The 19049-nt window shown below is 39.3% G+C and overlaps 12 protein-coding genes across 12 annotated transcripts; 5 read left to right on the top strand and 7 right to left on the bottom strand.

Moving 5' to 3' along the window:
• The first annotated feature begins 15 nt into the window (after positions 1 to 15).
• On the top strand, positions 16 to 1585 carry BBOV_II003500 (uncharacterized protein). Its single transcript, XM_051767710.1, has 4 exons — positions 16 to 163; positions 199 to 588; positions 625 to 1508; positions 1543 to 1585. Exons 1-4 carry the CDS (start codon positions 40 to 42, stop codon positions 1576 to 1578), a joined length of 1434 nt encoding a protein of 477 aa, XP_051623152.1. The 5' UTR covers positions 16 to 39; the 3' UTR covers positions 1579 to 1585.
• On the bottom strand, positions 1568 to 2557 carry BBOV_II003490 (DnaJ domain family protein). Its single transcript, XM_051767614.1, has 8 exons — positions 2393 to 2557; positions 2271 to 2358; positions 2091 to 2235; positions 1954 to 2056; positions 1807 to 1919; positions 1737 to 1770; positions 1629 to 1700; positions 1568 to 1593 (listed from the first exon to the last, which is right to left on the bottom strand). The coding sequence occupies exons 1-8, from the start codon at positions 2525 to 2527 to the stop codon at positions 1579 to 1581; spliced, it is 705 nt and encodes a 234-aa protein (XP_051623151.1). The 5' UTR covers positions 2528 to 2557; the 3' UTR covers positions 1568 to 1578.
• Positions 2558 to 2580: 23 nt separating this feature from the next.
• On the top strand, positions 2581 to 3742 carry BBOV_II003480 (putative 26S proteasome regulatory particle non-ATPase subunit8). Its single transcript, XM_001609821.2, has 6 exons — positions 2581 to 2875; positions 2919 to 3050; positions 3088 to 3184; positions 3221 to 3303; positions 3341 to 3463; positions 3497 to 3742. The coding sequence occupies exons 1-6, from the start codon at positions 2606 to 2608 to the stop codon at positions 3710 to 3712; spliced, it is 921 nt and encodes a 306-aa protein (XP_001609871.1). The 5' UTR covers positions 2581 to 2605; the 3' UTR covers positions 3713 to 3742.
• Positions 3716 to 4359, bottom strand: BBOV_II003470 (uncharacterized protein). The gene is made up of 4 exons (XM_051767904.1): positions 4268 to 4359; positions 4122 to 4229; positions 4009 to 4086; positions 3716 to 3975 (listed from the first exon to the last, which is right to left on the bottom strand). Exons 1-4 carry the CDS (start codon positions 4332 to 4334, stop codon positions 3746 to 3748), a joined length of 483 nt encoding a protein of 160 aa, XP_051623150.1. The 5' UTR covers positions 4335 to 4359; the 3' UTR covers positions 3716 to 3745.
• Positions 4360 to 4448: 89 nt separating this feature from the next.
• On the bottom strand, positions 4449 to 5103 carry BBOV_II003460 (putative 60S ribosomal protein L36). Its single transcript, XM_001609819.2, has 3 exons — positions 5044 to 5103; positions 4833 to 4888; positions 4449 to 4793 (listed from the first exon to the last, which is right to left on the bottom strand). The coding sequence occupies exons 2-3, from the start codon at positions 4882 to 4884 to the stop codon at positions 4495 to 4497; spliced, it is 351 nt and encodes a 116-aa protein (XP_001609869.1). The 5' UTR covers positions 4885 to 4888; positions 5044 to 5103; the 3' UTR covers positions 4449 to 4494.
• A 215-nt stretch (positions 5104 to 5318) lies between these two features.
• On the bottom strand, positions 5319 to 7309 carry BBOV_II003450 (Bystin (adhesion) family protein). The gene is made up of 5 exons (XM_001609818.2): positions 7039 to 7309; positions 6381 to 6909; positions 6064 to 6237; positions 5692 to 5797; positions 5319 to 5556 (listed from the first exon to the last, which is right to left on the bottom strand). The coding sequence occupies exons 1-5, from the start codon at positions 7257 to 7259 to the stop codon at positions 5435 to 5437; spliced, it is 1152 nt and encodes a 383-aa protein (XP_001609868.1). The 5' UTR covers positions 7260 to 7309; the 3' UTR covers positions 5319 to 5434.
• Positions 7310 to 7696: 387 nt separating this feature from the next.
• BBOV_II003444 (uncharacterized protein) lies at positions 7697 to 9472 on the top strand. The gene is made up of 8 exons (XM_051767716.1): positions 7697 to 8042; positions 8079 to 8256; positions 8292 to 8384; positions 8419 to 8621; positions 8658 to 8744; positions 8814 to 8919; positions 8955 to 9208; positions 9246 to 9472. Exons 1-8 carry the CDS (start codon positions 7722 to 7724, stop codon positions 9441 to 9443), a joined length of 1440 nt encoding a protein of 479 aa, XP_051623839.1. The 5' UTR covers positions 7697 to 7721; the 3' UTR covers positions 9444 to 9472.
• BBOV_II003442 (uncharacterized protein) lies at positions 9423 to 10444 on the top strand. Its single transcript, XM_051767137.1, has 4 exons — positions 9423 to 9493; positions 9532 to 10011; positions 10046 to 10242; positions 10279 to 10444. Exons 1-4 carry the CDS (start codon positions 9490 to 9492, stop codon positions 10399 to 10401), a joined length of 804 nt encoding a protein of 267 aa, XP_051623815.1. The 5' UTR covers positions 9423 to 9489; the 3' UTR covers positions 10402 to 10444.
• A 6-nt stretch (positions 10445 to 10450) lies between these two features.
• BBOV_II003440 (MIF4G (middle) domain family protein) lies at positions 10451 to 13967 on the bottom strand. Its single transcript, XM_001609817.2, has one exon. The coding sequence runs from the start codon at positions 13637 to 13639 to the stop codon at positions 10508 to 10510; it is 3132 nt and encodes a 1043-aa protein (XP_001609867.1). The 5' UTR covers positions 13640 to 13967; the 3' UTR covers positions 10451 to 10507.
• A 724-nt stretch (positions 13968 to 14691) lies between these two features.
• On the top strand, positions 14692 to 15918 carry BBOV_II003430 (putative peptide chain release factor 2). The gene is made up of 5 exons (XM_051767329.1): positions 14692 to 14850; positions 14886 to 15001; positions 15036 to 15485; positions 15520 to 15638; positions 15675 to 15918. The coding sequence occupies exons 1-5, from the start codon at positions 14702 to 14704 to the stop codon at positions 15882 to 15884; spliced, it is 1044 nt and encodes a 347-aa protein (XP_051623149.1). The 5' UTR covers positions 14692 to 14701; the 3' UTR covers positions 15885 to 15918.
• BBOV_II003420 (uncharacterized protein) lies at positions 15677 to 16624 on the bottom strand. The gene is made up of 4 exons (XM_001609815.2): positions 16450 to 16624; positions 16179 to 16416; positions 16059 to 16140; positions 15677 to 16022 (listed from the first exon to the last, which is right to left on the bottom strand). Exons 1-4 carry the CDS (start codon positions 16619 to 16621, stop codon positions 15876 to 15878), a joined length of 639 nt encoding a protein of 212 aa, XP_001609865.1. The 5' UTR covers positions 16622 to 16624; the 3' UTR covers positions 15677 to 15875.
• On the bottom strand, positions 16612 to 18574 carry BBOV_II003410 (Mcm10 replication factor family protein). Its single transcript, XM_051767404.1, has 7 exons — positions 18471 to 18574; positions 18381 to 18435; positions 17506 to 18343; positions 17196 to 17468; positions 17096 to 17158; positions 16782 to 17053; positions 16612 to 16743 (listed from the first exon to the last, which is right to left on the bottom strand). Exons 1-7 carry the CDS (start codon positions 18484 to 18486, stop codon positions 16614 to 16616), a joined length of 1647 nt encoding a protein of 548 aa, XP_051623148.1. The 5' UTR covers positions 18487 to 18574; the 3' UTR covers positions 16612 to 16613.
• Between the last annotated feature and the right edge of the window lie 475 nt (positions 18575 to 19049).

Raw genomic sequence — 19049 nt, 5'->3', positions numbered from 1 at the left:
ATTCACCTCCCTAGTAGCATACACACCAGTATGAAATAAATGGCGTTTTTCGGAGCCCAGTCTCATGGGCAGCTCTCAAACGGATTGTTTGGGAATAATACCCAAAACACATCCACAAACAGCTCATTCTTTGGTAATAATACTGCCACCACTCCGAACTTCGGTAAGCCATATTATCGATATCACACATGTTGACAGGAAACACAGCAAATAATGCAGTTGGATTTGGGTCTACAATTACACCCGCAGCTGGATTCGGACAGAATAATGCATTTGGAACACCCAGTACAGGGTCCAACTTTGGTGGAGTAACGGCGGCGTCATCTTTCGGTGGTAATACCAATACATCAGGCTTCGGAACGAATTCCGCATTTGGATCAAACGTTAATTCAGGTTTCACAAATGGATTTGGAAGTCAAAGCACTGGATTTGGTGGACAAAGTAATACTGCCTTCGGATTCGGATCAGGCAATACTACGTTCGGATCCAGTGTAACGTTTAGTACAGCCCCGTTCACATCAAATAATTTTGGGCAATCGCAAAATAAGACAACTTCTTTTACATCAACCGCGTTCGGACAAAGTTCTGGTAAGTCATCAGAAGGAACGGCAGAAACAATTGCAGGAGTAAAACCAATATCAGAACAATCAAACACCCTGTTTTCGCAAGGTTTTGGCGCGGGATCTTTGAACAATACAGCACAAGGTTTCAATACGGGATCGTTTACTTCTAATGGTTTTGGGCAAAGCACCAATACCAATCAGGGGTTCGGCAGCAGTGCTATCGGACAAAATAATGTGTCGACTACCTTTGGATCTTCTGGTTTTGGATTGAACAATTATAATAGTGGTGGATTCGGTGGTAATAAGAGTGGATTCAGTACCACTGGGTTTGGACAGAATGCACAAAACAATCTTGCCACTACAAGCCCATTTGGCAATAGGAACGCCACCTCCCCGTTTGGACAAAATACGTCACCATCATTCGGGCAGCCAAACTCCACGTTTGGTACAACGGGATTTGGTCAAAGCAATACATCTTTTGGAAGTACCGGTTTCGGGCAAAATAATACAACCGCATCTTTTGGAAGTACTGGGTTTGGACAAACACAACCGTCTATATTTGGTAGTAATTCTGGAATTGGGCAATCGACCAATACTACCCCTTTTGGCCAAACACAGGGATTTAACACCGGTCCTTTCACTTCTAATGGATTTGGAACAAATAACAGTAGTTCCGGTTTTGGCAATAATGCAACAGGATTCAGCACTACTGGATTTGGACAAAACAGCACATCTACTTTTGGAAACCAAGCGTTTGGGAATACAACCACATTCGCAGGTTTCAATACACAATCAAATGCAAACGAAGTCAAGGCGACCTTGTTTCCAATGAATAACGGAATTTTGGCAATGGCGGAAACGCCAAAAATTGAACCGCTCAGCTTGCCATGTAATGCAACATTGGAACCATGGATGGAACAAGCATACGCAGCACCGAAATTCGAAGTAAGTGATATTTTATAACATTACAAATGCGTAGGAGGGAAGAATACCAGAAATACCACCCATAGTGTGATCACTTCTTCAACTTCTGCGCTAAATGATAGTGTAAATAGTATCACTTACCTTTGAACCATACTTTTTCTCCAAGTTGCTAATCACCGAATCAAATGCTTGCTCGCGCTTTTTGCGATTGGCCTGTGTAAATCTGAGTAAAATAAACGCCTCCAATACCATAATCTGCGCAGCGAGATCGTCCAAACTTTCACTAAAGCCCATATCAAATCAAAAAATTACAACATACCTATCATTTGAACGCTTCCGCTCTTTCTGCATCTTTTTCTTGTACCGCTGTTTGATGTCTTTAAGAGCCGATGTCGTACTGCTCTTCTTATACTTCGATGTTGACTCCAGCTCCTGAGCAACATAAAACCATATTAATGCAACCAACGTCAGATGCTATCTTATCGTTGTAGAATTTAACAAAGCGATCCAGATCACTGGCTTCACTAAGAGGAATGTATAATAATATATCATGGATGTCGCCATCATGCCTAACAGAAGTTATTCGACAATTATGTAACCCACTTTTTATAAAACTCAAGCAAGTCATCGTGCTCAGCACTACTGGACTTGTATGTCTTTGAAAAAGCATCTATATCCTCCGATGTTAGCGGATCCTTATAATACTCATAAGCCCTAATAAATGCATCATCATTTTCGCCTTCCCATCCTGAGAACAATACAACTTTCTTAGAATGTACATACCAAAATTATCATAATTAGCACGAGACTCATCGTCTCTCAATATCTCATAAGCATGTTGAAGCTGTAAGAAACTGTTCTTTGCTTTCTCCTAAAAACATTAGATTTCAGCATTCCGAACATACACGTTCTTCCTCAGATAATCTAGCAAGCTTATCCGGGTGTGTCTTAAGAGCAGCAATGCGATACGCTTTTACAATTTCGCGAGTGGAAACGCCAGGCTCTACACCAAGAATCTCGTAAAGCTTTGTGTTAGACATTTTTAATGTGATGTGTTACGTGGGTACGGCACGTGACACAACAATTTAGTATAAATACAAATATATTATATATACAAAATGGAACAAATAAAGAAGATGGCGTTTCTCTCTTCACATAAAAAGGTGGTATTACACCCGATCGTAATGCTCTCAGTGGTAGACCATTACAACAGAGCTGCCGCGGGGACCTCGCGACGAGTTGTTGGCACAATTCTTGGAGAGATGATAGAAGGAGACATACACATCACTAATTCATACGCAGTACCATTCGAAGAGGATACTAAAAATCCATTGGTTTGGTTTTTTGACCATAACTACCATGAACGCATGTTCACAATGTTCAAAAAAGTAAGCTCATCGAGTCGCAACATATTAAACACACAATCTACAGATAAATACAAAGGAAAAGGTACTAGGCTGGTACAGCACCGGACCTAAATGTAAACCTGCTGATTTGGAAATTCATGAACTCTATCGCAAATACTGTCCAAATCCAATTTATATTATAGTCGATATCAATCAAGTACGTTTGATTTCTATCTATTTCAAACATTGTATAGAAGGAAGAAGTCCCAATAGAAGCATATGTATCAGTAGAAGAACCAACCAGTGATAGAAGATTCAGAAGGACATTTGCACATGTTCCCTCTGAAATGGGTTAGTAATAAACGGTGTTAATTCAAATTTCCACAGGCGCTTTTGAAGCTGAGGAAGTTGGATTGGAACACTTGTTGCGCGATTTAACAAACGTGACCACTTCCACGCTGTCCACCAAAGTGAGTTTGCAATATCAGTGACTAAGATTCTGCCTAGGTTGACAATAAAGTGTTGGCTCTGAAGTCACTAGTGCTCAAACTTGCTGAAATTGTAGATTACCTTAAAGGAGTTATCGGTGGACAGTATAACCTTAACCCTGCCATCGTTTACATGCTACAGGTAATATATATGTTCTCCATTTATAACACGCAGGATATACTAAATCTATTTCCGTCGGTAGATAGTGATGCTATTAAAGAGGCATTTATCATTAACATGAACGACACATCCTTGGCAATATATCTAGGTAGCATACTCAGGGCCATACTCGCACTCCACAACCTAATTGATAACATGACAGAGAATAAGCGTATTGCCAAAAACAAAAAGGAAGCGGCCGCTGCACAACCAAAACAAACATCATCATAAAACGCGTATTTTCAATCTTAAGAAACAGTTTTATCACTTTCGCTTCTTGATGGACTTTAACTTCTTAGCAGCATGAGCGTGAGCCTTGCCACGCTTGTAGTTACCCTCACGCGCTGTACTACTTATAGAAACAGGGGCCTCATCTATAGACATTGCGATTTCACCTTGAGGTGGTAACAAATGACCCTGAACAACAGAGAGATACTGACTCTCACGAATCTCCTCAGGGCTAAATTTACGCCTGTTATACATACCAGCAAGACCTAGGTATAATGTCATATATACACATAACATACCTGAATATGGCAAAGCCTCCGATCGGAGATCTATTGCAGGCTTAACCACACGTTGGGGAAACACAGCATCAGGATTATCTGGAAAATGTGTAACACTGATTCAATGCATTTACCTGGTTCAAGAAATTTATTTGGCTTGATCTCCGGGGTTATATCAATACCACATTGAAGAAGGCGGACTTTGCGATTTGCTTCCTTTACTAAGGGTAACTCAACGAGTTCTACAAAATATAGGACATTCACCACACATAAGCATTACCGTTGATAACATGACGTTTAGCTGTGCGATATCTCCGCAACGACTTCGCACGGATACCTTTTGCCATGGTTATGTAAAATAAATATATATACACCCAAGCGTTACACCCGGTAATATAATAGGGGCCTGTGCTGCATTATAGTAACGCTTACAATTTTATAAACAGTAACACATAACATATAAGAATATGATGTACACTATTAATGGTACGCGATGGTGTTGTGTGTTCATGCCTTGCGCTTACGCTGTAACTCAACGACGCGCATCATCTCATCGTTCTTAGTCTTAGCACGACGAAGAGTACCCAAACGCTTCTTAGCGAATTTAAGAGCACGTTTCTGAGCAGAAGCAGAACCAGTCTTGATGAGCTCGATCATGTGCCTCTCGTATGGAGCAAAGCCGCAAACCTCACGGATAACCTCAGAAACCAAAGCGTTGCGTTTTGTCTTCAAACCCTTCTTGCGACTAGGACGTACACTCTTCACCAATGGAATGGGAGTAGTGATGTGACCCTTGTTGAGGCCGACTGAAATTGGATGAATATAGTGTTATATTAGAAACATACCAGCGATACCAGACCTTGGGGCCTCGATCTTCATTTCTTTCCTGACTGTCATTGTCCTACAAAACGTATAAACAAAATATCACATGGTTACAAGAAAGGTGTGCCTTAATTTCATCGGGAGGATTCGCTTTATTAACCCTGACATCAAACGACCCTCCTTACTAACGTCAACCAAACCCAATGACACCACGAAATACGCAGTAAAACATACCTTTGCAGTGTTTAATATGTGTATAAATGTTTGAATAATAAACCGATAGTATATAATGGAAAACGAGGCCAACTCCCAGTTATGGGGAATGCCAAGGTCCGAGATTCACGTTCGGCTAAGATCATCTAATCATACAGATTGCCCCCAAAAATAACGTATTAACCGTATTAATGGAATATAGGGACATAATTATTATGTATTCCAACAATGTGTTTTGTATCTGATAACCCCGGTATACCACACGAGATGCCTTCTAGTTACGCATATACAAATTTCGGTATTTACAAAATATTATTTAACCGATAGGTTATTATTGTGGTTCAGACGTAACAAATCCTCAACAAAATCGGAGAGATTCCCATTGTGTTAGTCATCATATACCACTTTTATGTTAAATTTCAACTTCGTTTATCGTACACGACAACAAGTGAATGATAGCAGGAGTTATATGAGGATGCACGTGTACCTTTGTCAATCGCTTTATGCTAGCGAAATCAGCTGGAGTGAAATAATCTGAAATTCAATGTGTATATTCTACGTGACATAGTTATAGCAAATCATCAGACAGGGATAACTTTAAGTCCGCATAGACATAGTCTAGGACTTCATGTGTGACATCATCGATTGCAATATCGTGTATAAACTTACGCTTATAACTTGTAACCAGAATAAGCAAGGACTGATGCCATATTACAGGTAATAGGTCGCCAAAATTTTCAAATTTGCAGAAATATTGTACACATTCTTGCACAACCTATTGAATTATAACTAAAACGCTATAACACAGCATGTATTCCAAACAACAGGCGGTTACACTGAGCATAACCCATAGAAGATGAATGGAAGTGTTTTTATAGCAAAGGGAAAATTGAAAGACACGTTACGTGAAATTCAGAGTGACTTTGCATAAAAAATGATCAGAATGGGCGACCGTTGTCATCAAGTTCTCAGAAGCAGAACTGGCTTAAGGTCGGTGTATCATCATTAAAAACTACCATAACAAAAGCAAAGAAAACCTACATTCTTTGGCAAGTTGTACTGCTTTTGAAGCATGATAGACATAATAAAACTGCTGCTACCATACCATCTTTGACATTGACATAATCGTAGAATGAAAGCAGATGCATGAAGTATAGGTATTGACATACGACGTAATATATTTCCGATAATAGCAGCCTCACGATATAAACAGCCCTGTAAAATGATTAGCAAATTAAAAATGAAAACAAGGAGCGTATTATATATCAGACTGGGGCGATACGAATCCTGACATTATAACGTCAATTAGTATCAATCATCATTTAATTTCTCCTACCACTCATTCACGCAAAACTCACCTCCTCGACTAAAGGTACCATAATACCCTTAAACCAAGCTGTTGGCTTATACATAGCTTTCTTTAATGCCATATATAAATGGTAGTTTAACTTCCTACTGCCGCGAATGTCTTTACGCACAGTTGGCAAAAGCACTTTGCTGTAGAATTTTTCAACCGTGCTATCAGTCATGTTAGATGCCAATATACGAGTAGCCTCATACATAGCATTAGGCGTCCAGTTCTCCGGATGGGTCAGCTCTAAAAATTCTTCCCAATTTGACATACGAGGAAGAAATTTAAATGCTTTTGGAAGACCACCACTAGTGTATTTTGACATATATACGCCAATCTCACTAAATACTGCTCTCATCTTACGAATTGATTCTGTCTCAGCCTCTGGAATTTTAAAGATGCGCTCGCTCAGCTGACCGATCTCTATGGTACTACTGGGTATCGAACTCTCAGGCATAAAACCATCAATCTCATTGAGAGTATCAGATACCAGCTTATCCTGACTCAGGAAGTCAGAATCATTGACTATTGCGATCCTAAATATAAATGTGTAAAATGTGGTTACAGAATAAAAGGGCTCAGATATCCACATTTCCTCAACAACATATAGGATATATGCTTGTCATTATACATCATCACTGCCCATATAATAGAATAAAACTCACTTAATTGACTCTTGGTCGTTCTCATTCACCATTTTGTGAACTTTCTTTGCGATAAACTCGGGTATGTCGTCGAGGTACTCCGCCTCGATATCCGATAAATATTCATCGTCATCAGGATCTTTAGGTTTAACACCATGACCCTTATTCTTTCGATTTCCATCTTTTTTAATCCCACCAGAGGCTCGGCCTTTGCCGCCTTTCTTAGTTGTTTTACCCTTCATGTCGTGAAACAACACCAACCAAAAACACCCAAAGGGGAAACACGAATATATTTTAAAATACCAATCTACATAGTTCAAAAATTAAAATACCCAATGAAACCACAAAAGGAAACCCATGTTTTATATTTAAATGGGGGATGGCCCTTGCAGTTTGTCGTGGGAAACGCTATAAAGTCGCTGCGACAGAAAATTTTCCATTATGAAATTGACTAAATTACAGTTTAACTGTAGATCTATTTTACTTGCCAGGCGAATAACCTAGTATTCTTTTACACATTGGTTATGTCAATATGTTAACACACAATGTCATTTCAAAAAACGTATTACTCCTAACCTTCCTGGCAAGGTAGAAGCGAAATATCATACCACTGGTTCGTAGTAATAACACAAGTGTGAAATTTCCTTAATCATCGCATCAATGAAACCTTATATACAAAGTATACCTTAGATCCACTTTATAAAATGGCTTCTACTTTGCGACGAAGCGATCCCAAGTTATCAGCATCGTTGCTGAAGAACTATAGCTATGTTCATTCAGATGGAATACAGGAATCACTTTCCGGTACTCCATTACAACTTAATGGTCATTTCTATGACATATCTTCCCAGGCTTTCCTTACAAAAGAGAACTTCAAACCACTTATCTGTTGCGTACTTAATGCATGTTGTCAACATAAATTCCTACTTGCAGATCGTATCCTGACAGCAATTATTACATGTTTTACCGTAGCACCAAATCTATACAACACATTGGTAGATAATGAGTATGTCAACAATATGGAGGTACAGATATATAGTTGTCCCAGTCAAACGCTGTAGATGTTGTTTATGAACATTTGCAAGATAAAAGATTGGGATAGAAGTGTACCTTGTGTTAGGTTGTTGAACGCATGTACGCAAACCATGATAGAGCACAACAGACGTGCTAACTTGGACAGAATATACAGGAGGATCTTAAGAAAGATCTGTAACGCTATTGCGAAGTATCACATCACTAGTACGTATTTGCACTACAAATACATTATGTTTCAGTCGATGATAAAGGATCTGATACCACATTTGAACTACGCAACCTGTATGAGGCTGTATCATTGCTTCGTAATTTACTCCTTCTACTACTTCATGGTAAGTTATGAATGTATTTCCTCAAACACCACAGTCGGAATAAATTTTTATGTCGACATTGAACCTTTTATAAGGTCAATAAGGGATATCAAATGCATTGTTGTAATTTCAGTTGCAAGAGAAATTGCTTTGGGGACCACTGATGTCGAGTCCGTGTTCAAGTGCATAGATACGGTTTATAACAATCCATTAATATGGCGTAAATGTATGCTTAAAGTCAGCTATACTGATCAAAGGGTAAATAAAATTATGAATCAGCGTCACCCAATATAGATGATTGACAACGATATAGTTCTTTTGAACATTCATGACGCTGTAGCGTCATTCACTCGAACCAATATCACTATACTACCCATAGATGTAAGTTTGAATTGAAGCGTAGACATTATATATACTTCTAAAAATGATATGGGCAACACTACATTGTAGACTATGGATATGGCTATCGAATTGCCATTGATCAGTTGTATTGACTTCCAAGATAAAAACGATTCATTGATATTTTACTTTGATGTGAATTTGACATATATAAAAGGTTGGCTATCATTCTTCAATAAATATAAATTTCAGAAAATCTTCCCAATAAGGTTGCCTGTGGATTCCGACACCAGCTAGCAATGCAATATCGTTTCATTGTGACATGTATGAAGACTAGTTGTATTAAAAAGTTGGAATACGATAAAGCAGTCATCGATTTTTATAAGGAGCGTGTGAACTGTGATGCATATATATCACGCTGTACCACAAGTGATGCAATCATAAGTGGAACTATACAAAAAGGCTCAATCAACCCAATAACTAAATGTAGTTACATATCAATGGAGGTAATGTTTAGAAATGTTACGTTGATAATTTATATAGCTTCCCGTTAACAACCACATTTATAGTGCGCCATATATCTCATATTCCACTATCGGGGAAGAGACTCCTTATACAGCACTTCAGTGGCAAACTCCCACATTGCACCATCAGTATCTCACGAAGAGTGGGCAAAACTCACCATATGGTAGCACACTTCCGCCATCTTTCAATCGGGTTTGTTCATATTATACTTTTTAGACTTCTTATGTAGGGCACTACTACACGTGCCTTTGGTACACCACTTATGGGTATGTCCTTACAACAATAAAAACAATAAAAATATCAGATGAAAAGAGTATTAAGTCCAAAACAAACATATATGAAGCCAGTTGTCATAGTTCACAAAAAAAGAAATCTAGTGTGGCTATCATACAATTGCCTCAGGAGGGACCTTTTATGGCGGTAGCAGATAAAATGGAACAGTCAGGACAAGATGAAAGAACAAACATTACTAATGATATAGATCATGTTGAAAACACGGAATCGATCACAATCACACAAAAAGATATCAATCAAACAAATGACGCCAAAGCGGTATGCAACATTGCGGAGGTACTACCCGATAATTCTTCGAATCACTCGTATGAAATTACATCAAAAGAAACAGATCCAGGACCATCAAAAGAAGCTGTATTTCATGTTTTCATGCATAAAGTGCCATTGAAACGAAAACGTGCAATTAAGAAACGTAAAACCTCTGAACTCAGTAAGGCGGGTTCTCCCGTTCCTCTTAGGAATTATATAACATATAATCCAACACAGATCAGTAGGTTTAAAATGAATTATCCACATGAAAACAGATAATGATGGAGATAAACAAAGTCTCATCAAGCATCTGAAGAGTGCGACAGAATTGTTGAAGAAGCGTAGAAGGGCGACATGCGATTTTGCCAATAAAGCATTCGAAGATTTACGACTTTCTATTGAAACTCGATTTCACCTATTGCTAAGCCAACGACAAGAGAGGTGGAATCATCTGAACAATATATACAAACAAGTATGTTCTATGGTGTATGTTTGAACAATCCCACAGAAGTTGAATGATATTAGCAAGGGAATAGAGTGTGACTTCAGGATTCCAAGCATTCATGAAGTGGCTCATCAAGATTCCAACGACGTAAATTATATATTGCAACAAAATTCGGAAAGCGGATAGTGATCGATGCAGGTGGGAATATGGGATGTTAACATCTGTACGATCATCAAACACGGCACCGCTAATCATCGTATATATAGTACTAAATTCATTCAATCATTAAGAATTAGTTAATCATGGCCGCGTTAGGATATATATCGTTTTCGATAATTTTGGAGACCTCGTCAAAACCCGACACGTTGGAGTATCTCTCCTTCATGCATACAAGGAGCTCCTTTAACATAAGAGGCACCACCGGATAGTCCTCGATCATCATACTGTAGCCATGTTCTGGCGTTTCGTCGGTAACGAAACCCTTCATCCACTTTACCAAGGACTCCTGCGATAATCGACCAATAGCAAGGTCAACCATCCACTTGGCAACAATATGCCGCTCGTTTTCCGCTGTGATTTTAGCACACGACTCGAGAGCAGCATTGAATATATGGCAGAACAGTTCCACATCCTGACCTTGTGCAAGGTTCAACTCACTGATACACAGCGAAGCCTCTGCAGCATCGTGTGACATGACCAACTCCTTAACAATGCCACGTGTTCTCCTCTTGATTTCCTCTGATGACAATGGCTCAATAACTATGGGATTTGCTAAAACGTTTGGAGCAGGTGAAGGTTTAGACGACGGAGTCTTGATTTCAAGATTCTTACCACGCTTCTTCAGTCTCCAAGCGTTTTCATCCTGTTGCTTCTCCTGCTCCATAACCTTTGTTCTAAGTTCTTGGAGCCTACAAGGGCCCTCTGGCTTATATGGAGTGGATGTAGTCCAGTTACCATGCCGGCTGTCTAGGACATTTTGTATAAGACACCTTATACGGAAACAAATATTTGGATTCCTTCCCAAATCAGTGAGCATTTGAATATATTTTTCAAATTCCCCGGAATATTTCCATTTGTCGGTGTCGAAACATTTACCTACAGTCTGCAAAAGTGTACACATGCCCTCCAAGTGGTTGTCACCGGTTTCTATTCTTCCGGTAGCTGCAATGCATTCATTACGTTTAGCAAAGACTTCACTCAAGCACGTTATAAGTAATTTTGCTGCCAATAGCTTCTGTTTAAACAGTTCACCAACGAAAATCATGTTACCTCTCATTCTGTGCTTATATTTAAGCTCAAATTCAAATTTATCATCACCTTCTAAATCAGGTGGACACTCCATTGGCTTCAAATTATTTTCAAAAGAATCCTGACAACAGTTGAGTAATATCTTCATGAAGTCACTCCTTCTAGTTGCCTTCTGATCACTTTTACCAGTTGTGGAGCTATCACCCTGTGCGACAGATGCATCTTCATTATCGGTAAAATTATTTAAATCATACGATAGCTTAGCACATAATTCCACATACATGGGAATGAAATGGTGTTGGGTAATAGCCTTTTCAAAGATAATTTTGACAAGCACAAACGCTTGGTTATATGTCTCCACACCACTACTCAAAACCTGCTTGTAAATGGTGTCGAACTTCTCTACGGTTAAACGATTTAGCAAACCCATTAATTTGCGGATTAATTGTTGTTCCTTGTCCATTTTAAGCTTTGCTTGTTTAATAATCCAGGAGGATTCCGAGGCACGGGGTATTGATACTGCTTCTAATTGATCCCTTGAAAACTCAACACCTTTGTTAGAAGAACCAAAGCTCTTAACATCATATCGTGCAGAGCGCCTTTGCGTCGGCCAGTTTTCACCCTTATATCTCGAGTTATTAGTTCTGTCATCATAAGTTACGCCACGACGATGGTCAGAGCCCTTGGATTCACGGCCAGGACCCATGAAACCCCAACGTAGCTTCTCTTCCATATAATGTTTCTTTAATTCAAAACCACAAGCCAACAATTTGTCTACTGTGTATTGACCATCATAGATCATTTTAGTGCCCTCATTTGTTTCAGCTACATCGTCATCAACACTGTCATCAGTTGCGGAAATCAAACAGGAATCCTTATCAACAACCTCACTTGGCTCTTCAACCTCTTGGTATTCAGTCTCATCTTCCAAAACGGCTTCTGCATTTGGTTCGACCTTCGTTTCCTGAATTGGAATTTCGCGATTTTCCAATTCACCATCGTCCTCTGGTTTAACAATAGGCTCTTGATTTTGAAATGTTTCGGTCTCCACATCAGTTGTTTCTGCCTCTTTGTGTTTCGGAGTTGTAGTATAGTCTTCAACTGGTGGTTCTTGGTTAATGTGACATTTATCTAAATCCATTGCCAACATCGATACCTCTGCTGTTTCAGATATGGGATCCTGTACAGGCTCTGATGCCTCTTCTGTTACGGTCTTATTTTCCACAGATACATCCACAACTTGAGGCGGCACATTGACGGGTGATTTGTTGTCTTTCGCAACACAAGTGTCAGTGGGAGTTACTTCTTCAAGACGCTCGTTCACGGGTTCAGCATTATCTACTACAGGTTGAACTGGTAACTCAGGTGGAGTCTCCTGCAGCTTTCGATCTCTTCCGACGGCTTTCTTCATCATTTCAGCAAAAGTCGGTCTACCATTCCATGAAGGTGCTGGTTGTGTTGGTTCCTCTGTTTTAACAACATCTGGCTCCCCTTGTTCGGCGTTTGTTTGACGGAATTTGTCTGCCCATGTGCTTTGATTATCCTTTGAATTTTGCAACGTCATTTTCTTGGGCGTAGAAGTAGCATCTTTTACTGGTCCATCCTCAGTGGAAGGCCCAACTGAAACTGAATCCACATGGGTTGTCTCAACACCTTGCGAATCAGAATATTTCGAATATGTTCCAGCGTTAGCATGCACCGACATGCCATGAGGTGTTCGCGGTTCCCTTTTCGGTAGCTCTCCATCTGCTGATGGATGCTTTGAAAACCTGTTATGCCTGGGATGACCATCATATCCTCTTCGTTGACCGTAATGGTATGGCGAATAATCGTAAACAGCACCGCTTCTATCCATTTCTACTGAATATGGAACCCACATTGGAACGTATTGCGGGGACCAACGTGGGTGGTATTGCATCCCCGCTTGATGCATTTGCGATGGTCTCTGGTAGGCACCTCTATTGTACCTCTTCCCATGTTTCATATCACTAACTGAAACATACCCTAGACCTCCGTCATATGTACCGAGTTTACCAGGTATGAACTCCGGAGCATCAGCGTTCAACGTCCCAGATGATCGCGTTGGATTAGGATTAAATTCTGGTGCATCGACATTGAACGTAGTTGTACTCTTCGGAGCATTTTCATCGGGATTATCCCCTTGTTCCGTCGCCATTTTATTGTTGATGTGTGTCGACTCAGCCTGTCTAAATATTGAAATATCTCCAGGAGTCTACAATATGTTTACCCTGATGTTTTTACGTAATACACTAACTAATAACATCACATAAATAAATCAAATGCGATTTTATATCCGATAGATTAAACCTATGGATAGAAGAACAAACGAGGAGCTTCACCGCTTTGCGGCAGCTAGCAGCTCAACTCGTCGTGTTCTCTTTTCTATGCAACAATATAGCAAATATCGCAAAAGACAAGCTATGTTGCCTTAAGCATCATTTTCCAGTATGTTTATGTTGTCAAATGGCTTCTCTTGACTGTGGTCGTCCATCCACTGGGACCTGGGTGGGGCGCAACGGTCGAAAATCAACGTCGAATTGCCAGAGAACAGTCTTTAACGCCTTATTTATTTGATTTGCTTTTGATTTGTTATACATTGACGTTTTTATTGTCATACAGACGCCATCATATTGTTTCCTTTTGTTTCGTTTTACTTTTATACCGTACGTACAATGGTCCTGCGAATGTGTTTTTGTGACCACGTGGCTCAAATTCGTGAGCCGCATTTGAATATTTATCATTTTGTAATCAGAATAGTGTGTTGTGCATATTTTTGATTCGCTCTTTTATATATATGTATATATTTTTTATCATAGAAGGCAGCGGTCATATGGGTCCTTTTAATGTTATATTATAGAATCTTGCAACTTTTGTTGTTTTTCACAACAGTCAGGTCTATTTAATTTTTTCAAGTCAATCTATTACGTCTACCATTGCTCCTAATGATGTCCTTACTCGTGATCTTCATACTATTTTAGATAATCATAGTTCTACAATGATACTTATAATTATATTATTCATCATGGTTGGCATATGACTGTACAATCGAGTGATCGTGTGTTATCAACGAATTTTACTTCAGTGAATGATACCTTAATCATTCACATGTGTACACTACACAGACGCTTAGTCTCTTTACACATAAGATATTAATGAGATGAAACATTTAAGGAGTATCGTTTTGGTTTGATAGCTGTAACTTCGGCTCTGTGTTTCGATGTTTACAGTAATACATATATTGTTGGCATTTAATATAGTACACATGGCTGCTTCGGCGTTCCGTAACCTTTACAGACATACTATATGGAATCCAGGAAGATTTGTTGTGTCAAGCAAACTTATTAATAAGTTTTCTTATAATCCATGGTTAGACGTTATATTACGGATACGATATTGTGCAGCGTATTTCTAAGTAATGAACATACGAAGTTAAAGGCTAAGAATGCATCCAATAGTGACTTGTATCTTGATCTTTGTGAATATGATAAGAATCATTGCAAAGTAACTATTACAGCTGGTATGTAATTTGCTGGAGTAAAACAGTCCTTCAGGTGTAGGTGGTACTGAAGCTTTTGATTTCTGCAAGATGCTTGGAAGGATGTACAAGCGTTTTATTCAACACTACTGCCAACCGGAAAGTTGGAATCGTGAACTCTACGGCGACCTTCCACGTTCTTTGCACTATGTAGATGGGACTGTAGTCCCTGGTGACAAGGCTGGCTACCGTATACTAGAATTTGAGGTGCATGGTGACTACGCATACAAATTATTCAAGGGAGAAAAAGGGACGCATCGTTTGGTTCGCAATTCTCCTTATAATGCTATGAGAAAACGCCAAACCACATTTAGCAGCGTTCAGGTGGTACCCCTGCTGTCTGCTGACGATCGTGACGTTCAGCATTATGAATCTTCAAAACATGTTACTGAAAAAGATGTAATAGTGGAGACTATGCGTAGCGGGGGGAAGGGTGGCCAAAATGTCAACAAAGTAGAAACAGCTGGTATGTACATTCGTTTAACATATATATAGAGTAGTTCGCATTACTCACAAGAAAACTGGTTTATCAGTCCGAGTACAGACTGAGCGTTCTCAATCGCAAAATCGAGAAATCGCAATGCGCCGAATCAGTGAGATGGTCGACGCACATTACAAGGTAAAGGACTCCATACCCATACCTGACAACATCTAGGAACAACTACGTGAGAAGTGCAACGAGCTGCGTGGTGAGGAAGTTGAGGCCGATTGGGGCCGTCATATGCGTAGCTACATTCTTAGCCCTGACCAACGCTTTAAAGACCATCGCACCAACTGGGAGACAGTTGAAGTGAATACAGTGCTTGATGGCGAGCTCTTGCCAGTTATGCTGTCGTACCTAGAATATACGCAAGGTTCAAATTAGGTCAACCTCTGTAAGGTCAAACCCCGCACCTTTAACGTATAACACCGCAGCTCCAATCTTTTTTGCGTTTTTACAATTATGTATGTCATCGTCGATAAGCACAATTTCGCTCATTTGGACGTTGAAATCATGACAAACCTAGAATGCGTCAGTAACAACATTATATACACTCACCTGATTCAAGTGGTATTCCTTGTGCCTGGGCATGGGTGCTGCAAGTCCCAGTTGTGTGTATTGTGAAGGTTCCGACCAGAATCTGGAGGTGGTATTAACTATTACTACAATTCACCATACCTAGGGTAGAAGTCATACACCTTTTCTATATTGGCTGCACAATTGCTATGTTCAAGTGCCTTCTTTACCATTCTCGCACCGCTGATATACACAGGGTGATTCTTGACGTGTGAATCATCCGAGAAGGTGACAACAACAAGTTTAATATTCGATTTTTTCAGCCTTTCACCAACCGCTTTAAAGTGAGCTGTTACAGATGAAAGTACATCTATATCCTCCTTTGGGTCACAAAATCCACCTAAAAGTTATAAATAGATACCGAAGTTCATACCTGAGTGCTTAGCAATCATGGTAGAATCGAAATCTGAGGCAATAACCTTGATTCCATGACCTTCTAACAACTTAACAAACACATCAGCAGCATCATGCGGCGATATTTTATGAAACTCTTTGGTTTCAATGTATTGGCGCATCGCCTCATGGAACTTTTCGACGTTACTCATCGCAGTCTACAGGTCTTCTCGCGCCAATTTCACAATCGAGGAGTTTCTCGTTCGGTAGGAGGTAGTCTTTTCTAATTTTATATACAGAGCTTTTTTCAGCCAAAAGTGTGTTTTGTTTGCATCTGTTGCGTTGATGTGTATGATGTACTAACAGACTCACCCAGGACACCATGGGGGTTTCTGGCCATTAAGCGAATAGTACCTGTATCCACAACCAGCTTCCAAACATACATGGTAAGCCTTCTTACATTTCTTTTTGGAATAGGTGTGCGATTCCTGTTGACAATAAGGCGATGTTTTTTCAGTCCATTTTTTACAATCTTCGCAGTATGTCGCAATTACATCGATTTCAGTGACCGTCATTTGGTACTCCTGCGCCTTATCCATGCGCTCTAGTGTTTCTAGTTTTTTCTTAGTTTCTTCAAAGTCTTCCTGTTTTAAGGATAACTTTTGTAAGTGAAAAGATAGCCTTACCATTTCTACATAAGAGTTGACATCGGAAGAAGCACTTAAGATAGCTTCCACGTCTTGGGAATTCTGCAATAAGTGTGTGCTACACATTCATAAAACCAACCACTTGGGTTATTACAACATCTTTTTTGGTCTGTTTCCTAGGTTCGAATATATACGTTGGCTTAGAGCAAAACTTTTTTATTTGTCTATCAGGTCTTTTTAGTTTCCTTATTAGTTTTAGACTTTCGATTGCTATCGTTTCCATAGGATGATCAAGAAGGTTGGCGCACATTTTCATGATCCCAGATTTTTTAATATGCTCCTTATCTATACGACTGATATGTTTGGATATATGTTGCAACAATCCTAGAACCTGTTTATTGTTGGCGTGATTCTATTTTTCAATTAGTATTATCGTGATGTTAACATACCGGAGTGATGACATTTTTAAGATTTTGCACCGCAGAATCAAATTTCTTTTTATCATCTACTTGCATACTATTATCATTGGAGGCTGTCTGTTTTTTCGTTATACTATTGATGATAGTACCAGTTCTCATTTCGTTAACTTTATTTAACAACTCCCCAAGGTCACCTAATTTCGCCATTACTTTACCAGGGTCAGTGGGCGAAGTATCCTTGAATATAAACGGCTGTTTCTCATTGTCTTGGATTTCAATTTTGGCAATTGCACCATTAACCTGGTTAGCAATTTCCCCCGCTCTTGGACTAATTTTCTTTTGATCATCCTTTGGCTTCACAAATGCAGATTTGATATGGTATTTACAAAACTCGCCTTGTTTATGCTTGTAAACAAGATTTTTACATTTAGTTCTATTTACCGTTACACCTTTGCACATCTGTAATCCATCTACAACACCAATAAGCATCACGTTATCACATTGCTTCACTGATATGGCTCTATAGTGATCTTTGGCATAATCGGTGAGATCAGGATTAAGGACTGCAACCACACTGCCGTGCCCAACCGTTACAAGTTCTTCGTTAAGGATTCCGTATATAGATATTCTGATAGAATTCTCCTTCAAGTCTGAACACGTCCATGCAGTGAAATGATTGCCTTTCGTTGCATACGTATTGGTTGCTGTGACTACACATATAACAGCCAAGTCTACATTTGGTCCAATTTTCAACTGATTGCGACATTGTTCCGTATCTCTAGCGTTTATTAAAGCCTCCACATGGGCAAACACAGTAGAGCTGTCTTTGAAGATAAGTGCCAACTCGTCACGTGATTTATTCCATTTCCTACACACAATATACAAGGGAAAACAACAATACATACTTCATAACTAGGTCTATTCCGTTAGCAATGAATCCATCGCGACTTAATTTCGCCCCTGTAGAATATACAAGCATGCTGGATTCAGCCAACCTATTTTCGATGCCATAGTAGTCTAAATGGGCTACACATTCGGTCAGAAGACCTATATATGATGGATCGGGATGATCTCAACACTTTTTACACATTCCTACACTTTATCATTTCGGTTATTGTATGATAATATAGTGGCATCTTGCTAACTGTATATGACTAACTCCCCAATGGGCCTGATGTCATTTTCAAGATGTGAATGTCTATTGAAATGAATCATTATCTATGGAAAAATATAAAATTGGATATAACATTGAGTTGTTTATTAAAGTAATTCAACGGACTTATAGTTGTTATTCACGATGGTTGTCTATCCATGAATGAAAAAGTCATTGTACTGAAGCAATCTTCTTACACACCGGCTAGAAAACGGCAAATATATTGTCTAGTTATGTTGTAGTAATGTTATCAATGAGAATTTATACTTAGCACCTCGTGCCACGCTGTGTTTTATTAGGGCTTCAGCTTCGGTGTATATCTGCACCCGAGTGAATTACACATCCGAGATGTTTCTGCCAACTAACACATTGAAACAACGTTTTCTTCGTGTATAATCCATATATAGAATAATATTTTGAT

This window comes from Babesia bovis, chromosome 2 (genome assembly GCF_000165395.2).
Source record: "Babesia bovis T2Bo chromosome 2, whole genome shotgun sequence".
NCBI classification, from domain to species: domain Eukaryota; phylum Apicomplexa; class Aconoidasida; order Piroplasmida; family Babesiidae; genus Babesia; species Babesia bovis.
The sequence above is the reverse complement of the archived record's forward strand: the minus strand, read 5'-3'. Positions and strand labels throughout refer to the sequence as shown.

What these genes read in the sequence shown, in the direction of transcription:
- BBOV_II003500 (XM_051767710.1), top strand. Translation starts at nt 40, where the DNA reads ATGGCGTTTTTCGGAGCCCAGTCTCATGGGCAGCTCTCAAACGGATTG. An exon ending in TGCCACCACTCCGAACTTCG is followed by an intron (nt 164 to 198) that starts GTAAGCCATATT and finishes ACATGTTGACAG; the next exon opens with GAAACACAGCAAATAATGCA. An exon ending in ACGCAGCACCGAAATTCGAA is followed by an intron (nt 1,509 to 1,542) that starts GTAAGTGATATT and finishes ACAAATGCGTAG; the next exon opens with GAGGGAAGAATACCAGAAAT.
- BBOV_II003490 (XM_051767614.1), bottom strand. Translation starts at nt 2,527, where the DNA reads ATGTCTAACACAAAGCTTTACGAGATTCTTGGTGTAGAGCCTGGCGTT. An exon ending in TTGCTTGAGTTTTATAAAAA is followed by an intron (nt 2,057 to 2,090) that starts GTGGGTTACATA and finishes AACTTCTGTTAG; the next exon opens with GCATGATGGCGACATCCATG. An exon ending in ATCTCGCTGCGCAGATTATG is followed by an intron (nt 1,701 to 1,736) that starts GTATTGGAGGCG and finishes AGATTTACACAG; the next exon opens with GCCAATCGCAAAAAGCGCGA.
- BBOV_II003480 (XM_001609821.2), top strand. Translation starts at nt 2,606, where the DNA reads ATGGAACAAATAAAGAAGATGGCGTTTCTCTCTTCACATAAAAAGGTG. An exon ending in TTATAGTCGATATCAATCAA is followed by an intron (nt 3,051 to 3,087) that starts GTACGTTTGATT and finishes AACATTGTATAG; the next exon opens with AAGGAAGAAGTCCCAATAGA. An exon ending in CTTCCACGCTGTCCACCAAA is followed by an intron (nt 3,304 to 3,340) that starts GTGAGTTTGCAA and finishes GATTCTGCCTAG; the next exon opens with GTTGACAATAAAGTGTTGGC.
- BBOV_II003470 (XM_051767904.1), bottom strand. Translation starts at nt 4,334, where the DNA reads ATGGCAAAAGGTATCCGTGCGAAGTCGTTGCGGAGATATCGCACAGCT. An exon ending in AAATAAATTTCTTGAACCAG is followed by an intron (nt 4,087 to 4,121) that starts GTAAATGCATTG and finishes CACATTTTCCAG; the next exon opens with ATAATCCTGATGCTGTGTTT. An exon ending in GGAGGCTTTGCCATATTCAG is followed by an intron (nt 3,976 to 4,008) that starts GTATGTTATGTG and finishes CATTATACCTAG; the next exon opens with GTCTTGCTGGTATGTATAAC.
- BBOV_II003460 (XM_001609819.2), bottom strand. Translation starts at nt 4,884, where the DNA reads ATGACAGTCAGGAAAGAAATGAAGATCGAGGCCCCAAGGTCTGGTATC. An exon ending in CCCAAGGTCTGGTATCGCTG is followed by an intron (nt 4,794 to 4,832) that starts GTATGTTTCTAA and finishes ATCCAATTTCAG; the next exon opens with TCGGCCTCAACAAGGGTCAC.
- BBOV_II003450 (XM_001609818.2), bottom strand. Translation starts at nt 7,259, where the DNA reads ATGAAGGGTAAAACAACTAAGAAAGGCGGCAAAGGCCGAGCCTCTGGT. An exon ending in TGGTACCTTTAGTCGAGGAG is followed by an intron (nt 6,238 to 6,380) that starts GTGAGTTTTGCG and finishes ATCATTTTACAG; the next exon opens with GGCTGTTTATATCGTGAGGC. An exon ending in AGTACAACTTGCCAAAGAAT is followed by an intron (nt 5,798 to 6,063) that starts GTAGGTTTTCTT and finishes ATAATTCAATAG; the next exon opens with GTTGTGCAAGAATGTGTACA.
- BBOV_II003444 (XM_051767716.1), top strand. Translation starts at nt 7,722, where the DNA reads ATGGCTTCTACTTTGCGACGAAGCGATCCCAAGTTATCAGCATCGTTG. An exon ending in TCACTATACTACCCATAGAT is followed by an intron (nt 8,745 to 8,813) that starts GTAAGTTTGAAT and finishes ACTACATTGTAG; the next exon opens with ACTATGGATATGGCTATCGA. An exon ending in GAATTTGACATATATAAAAG is followed by an intron (nt 8,920 to 8,954) that starts GTTGGCTATCAT and finishes TATAAATTTCAG; the next exon opens with AAAATCTTCCCAATAAGGTT.
- BBOV_II003442 (XM_051767137.1), top strand. An exon ending in ATATAATCCAACACAGATCA is followed by an intron (nt 10,012 to 10,045) that starts GTAGGTTTAAAA and finishes ACATGAAAACAG; the next exon opens with ATAATGATGGAGATAAACAA. An exon ending in TGAACAATATATACAAACAA is followed by an intron (nt 10,243 to 10,278) that starts GTATGTTCTATG and finishes ACAATCCCACAG; the next exon opens with AAGTTGAATGATATTAGCAA.
- BBOV_II003440 (XM_001609817.2), bottom strand. Translation starts at nt 13,639, where the DNA reads ATGGCGACGGAACAAGGGGATAATCCCGATGAAAATGCTCCGAAGAGT.
- BBOV_II003430 (XM_051767329.1), top strand. Translation starts at nt 14,702, where the DNA reads ATGTTTACAGTAATACATATATTGTTGGCATTTAATATAGTACACATG. An exon ending in AAGTTTTCTTATAATCCATG is followed by an intron (nt 14,851 to 14,885) that starts GTTAGACGTTAT and finishes GATATTGTGCAG; the next exon opens with CGTATTTCTAAGTAATGAAC. An exon ending in CAACAAAGTAGAAACAGCTG is followed by an intron (nt 15,486 to 15,519) that starts GTATGTACATTC and finishes TATATAGAGTAG; the next exon opens with TTCGCATTACTCACAAGAAA.
- BBOV_II003420 (XM_001609815.2), bottom strand. Translation starts at nt 16,621, where the DNA reads ATGAGTAACGTCGAAAAGTTCCATGAGGCGATGCGCCAATACATTGAA. An exon ending in CATGATTGCTAAGCACTCAG is followed by an intron (nt 16,417 to 16,449) that starts GTATGAACTTCG and finishes TATAACTTTTAG; the next exon opens with GTGGATTTTGTGACCCAAAG. An exon ending in AGGAATACCACTTGAATCAG is followed by an intron (nt 16,023 to 16,058) that starts GTGAGTGTATAT and finishes GACGCATTCTAG; the next exon opens with GTTTGTCATGATTTCAACGT.
- BBOV_II003410 (XM_051767404.1), bottom strand. An exon ending in TTAAAAATGTCATCACTCCG is followed by an intron (nt 17,469 to 17,505) that starts GTATGTTAACAT and finishes ATTGAAAAATAG; the next exon opens with AATCACGCCAACAATAAACA. An exon ending in TCAACTCTTATGTAGAAATG is followed by an intron (nt 17,054 to 17,095) that starts GTAAGGCTATCT and finishes TCCTTAAAACAG; the next exon opens with GAAGACTTTGAAGAAACTAA.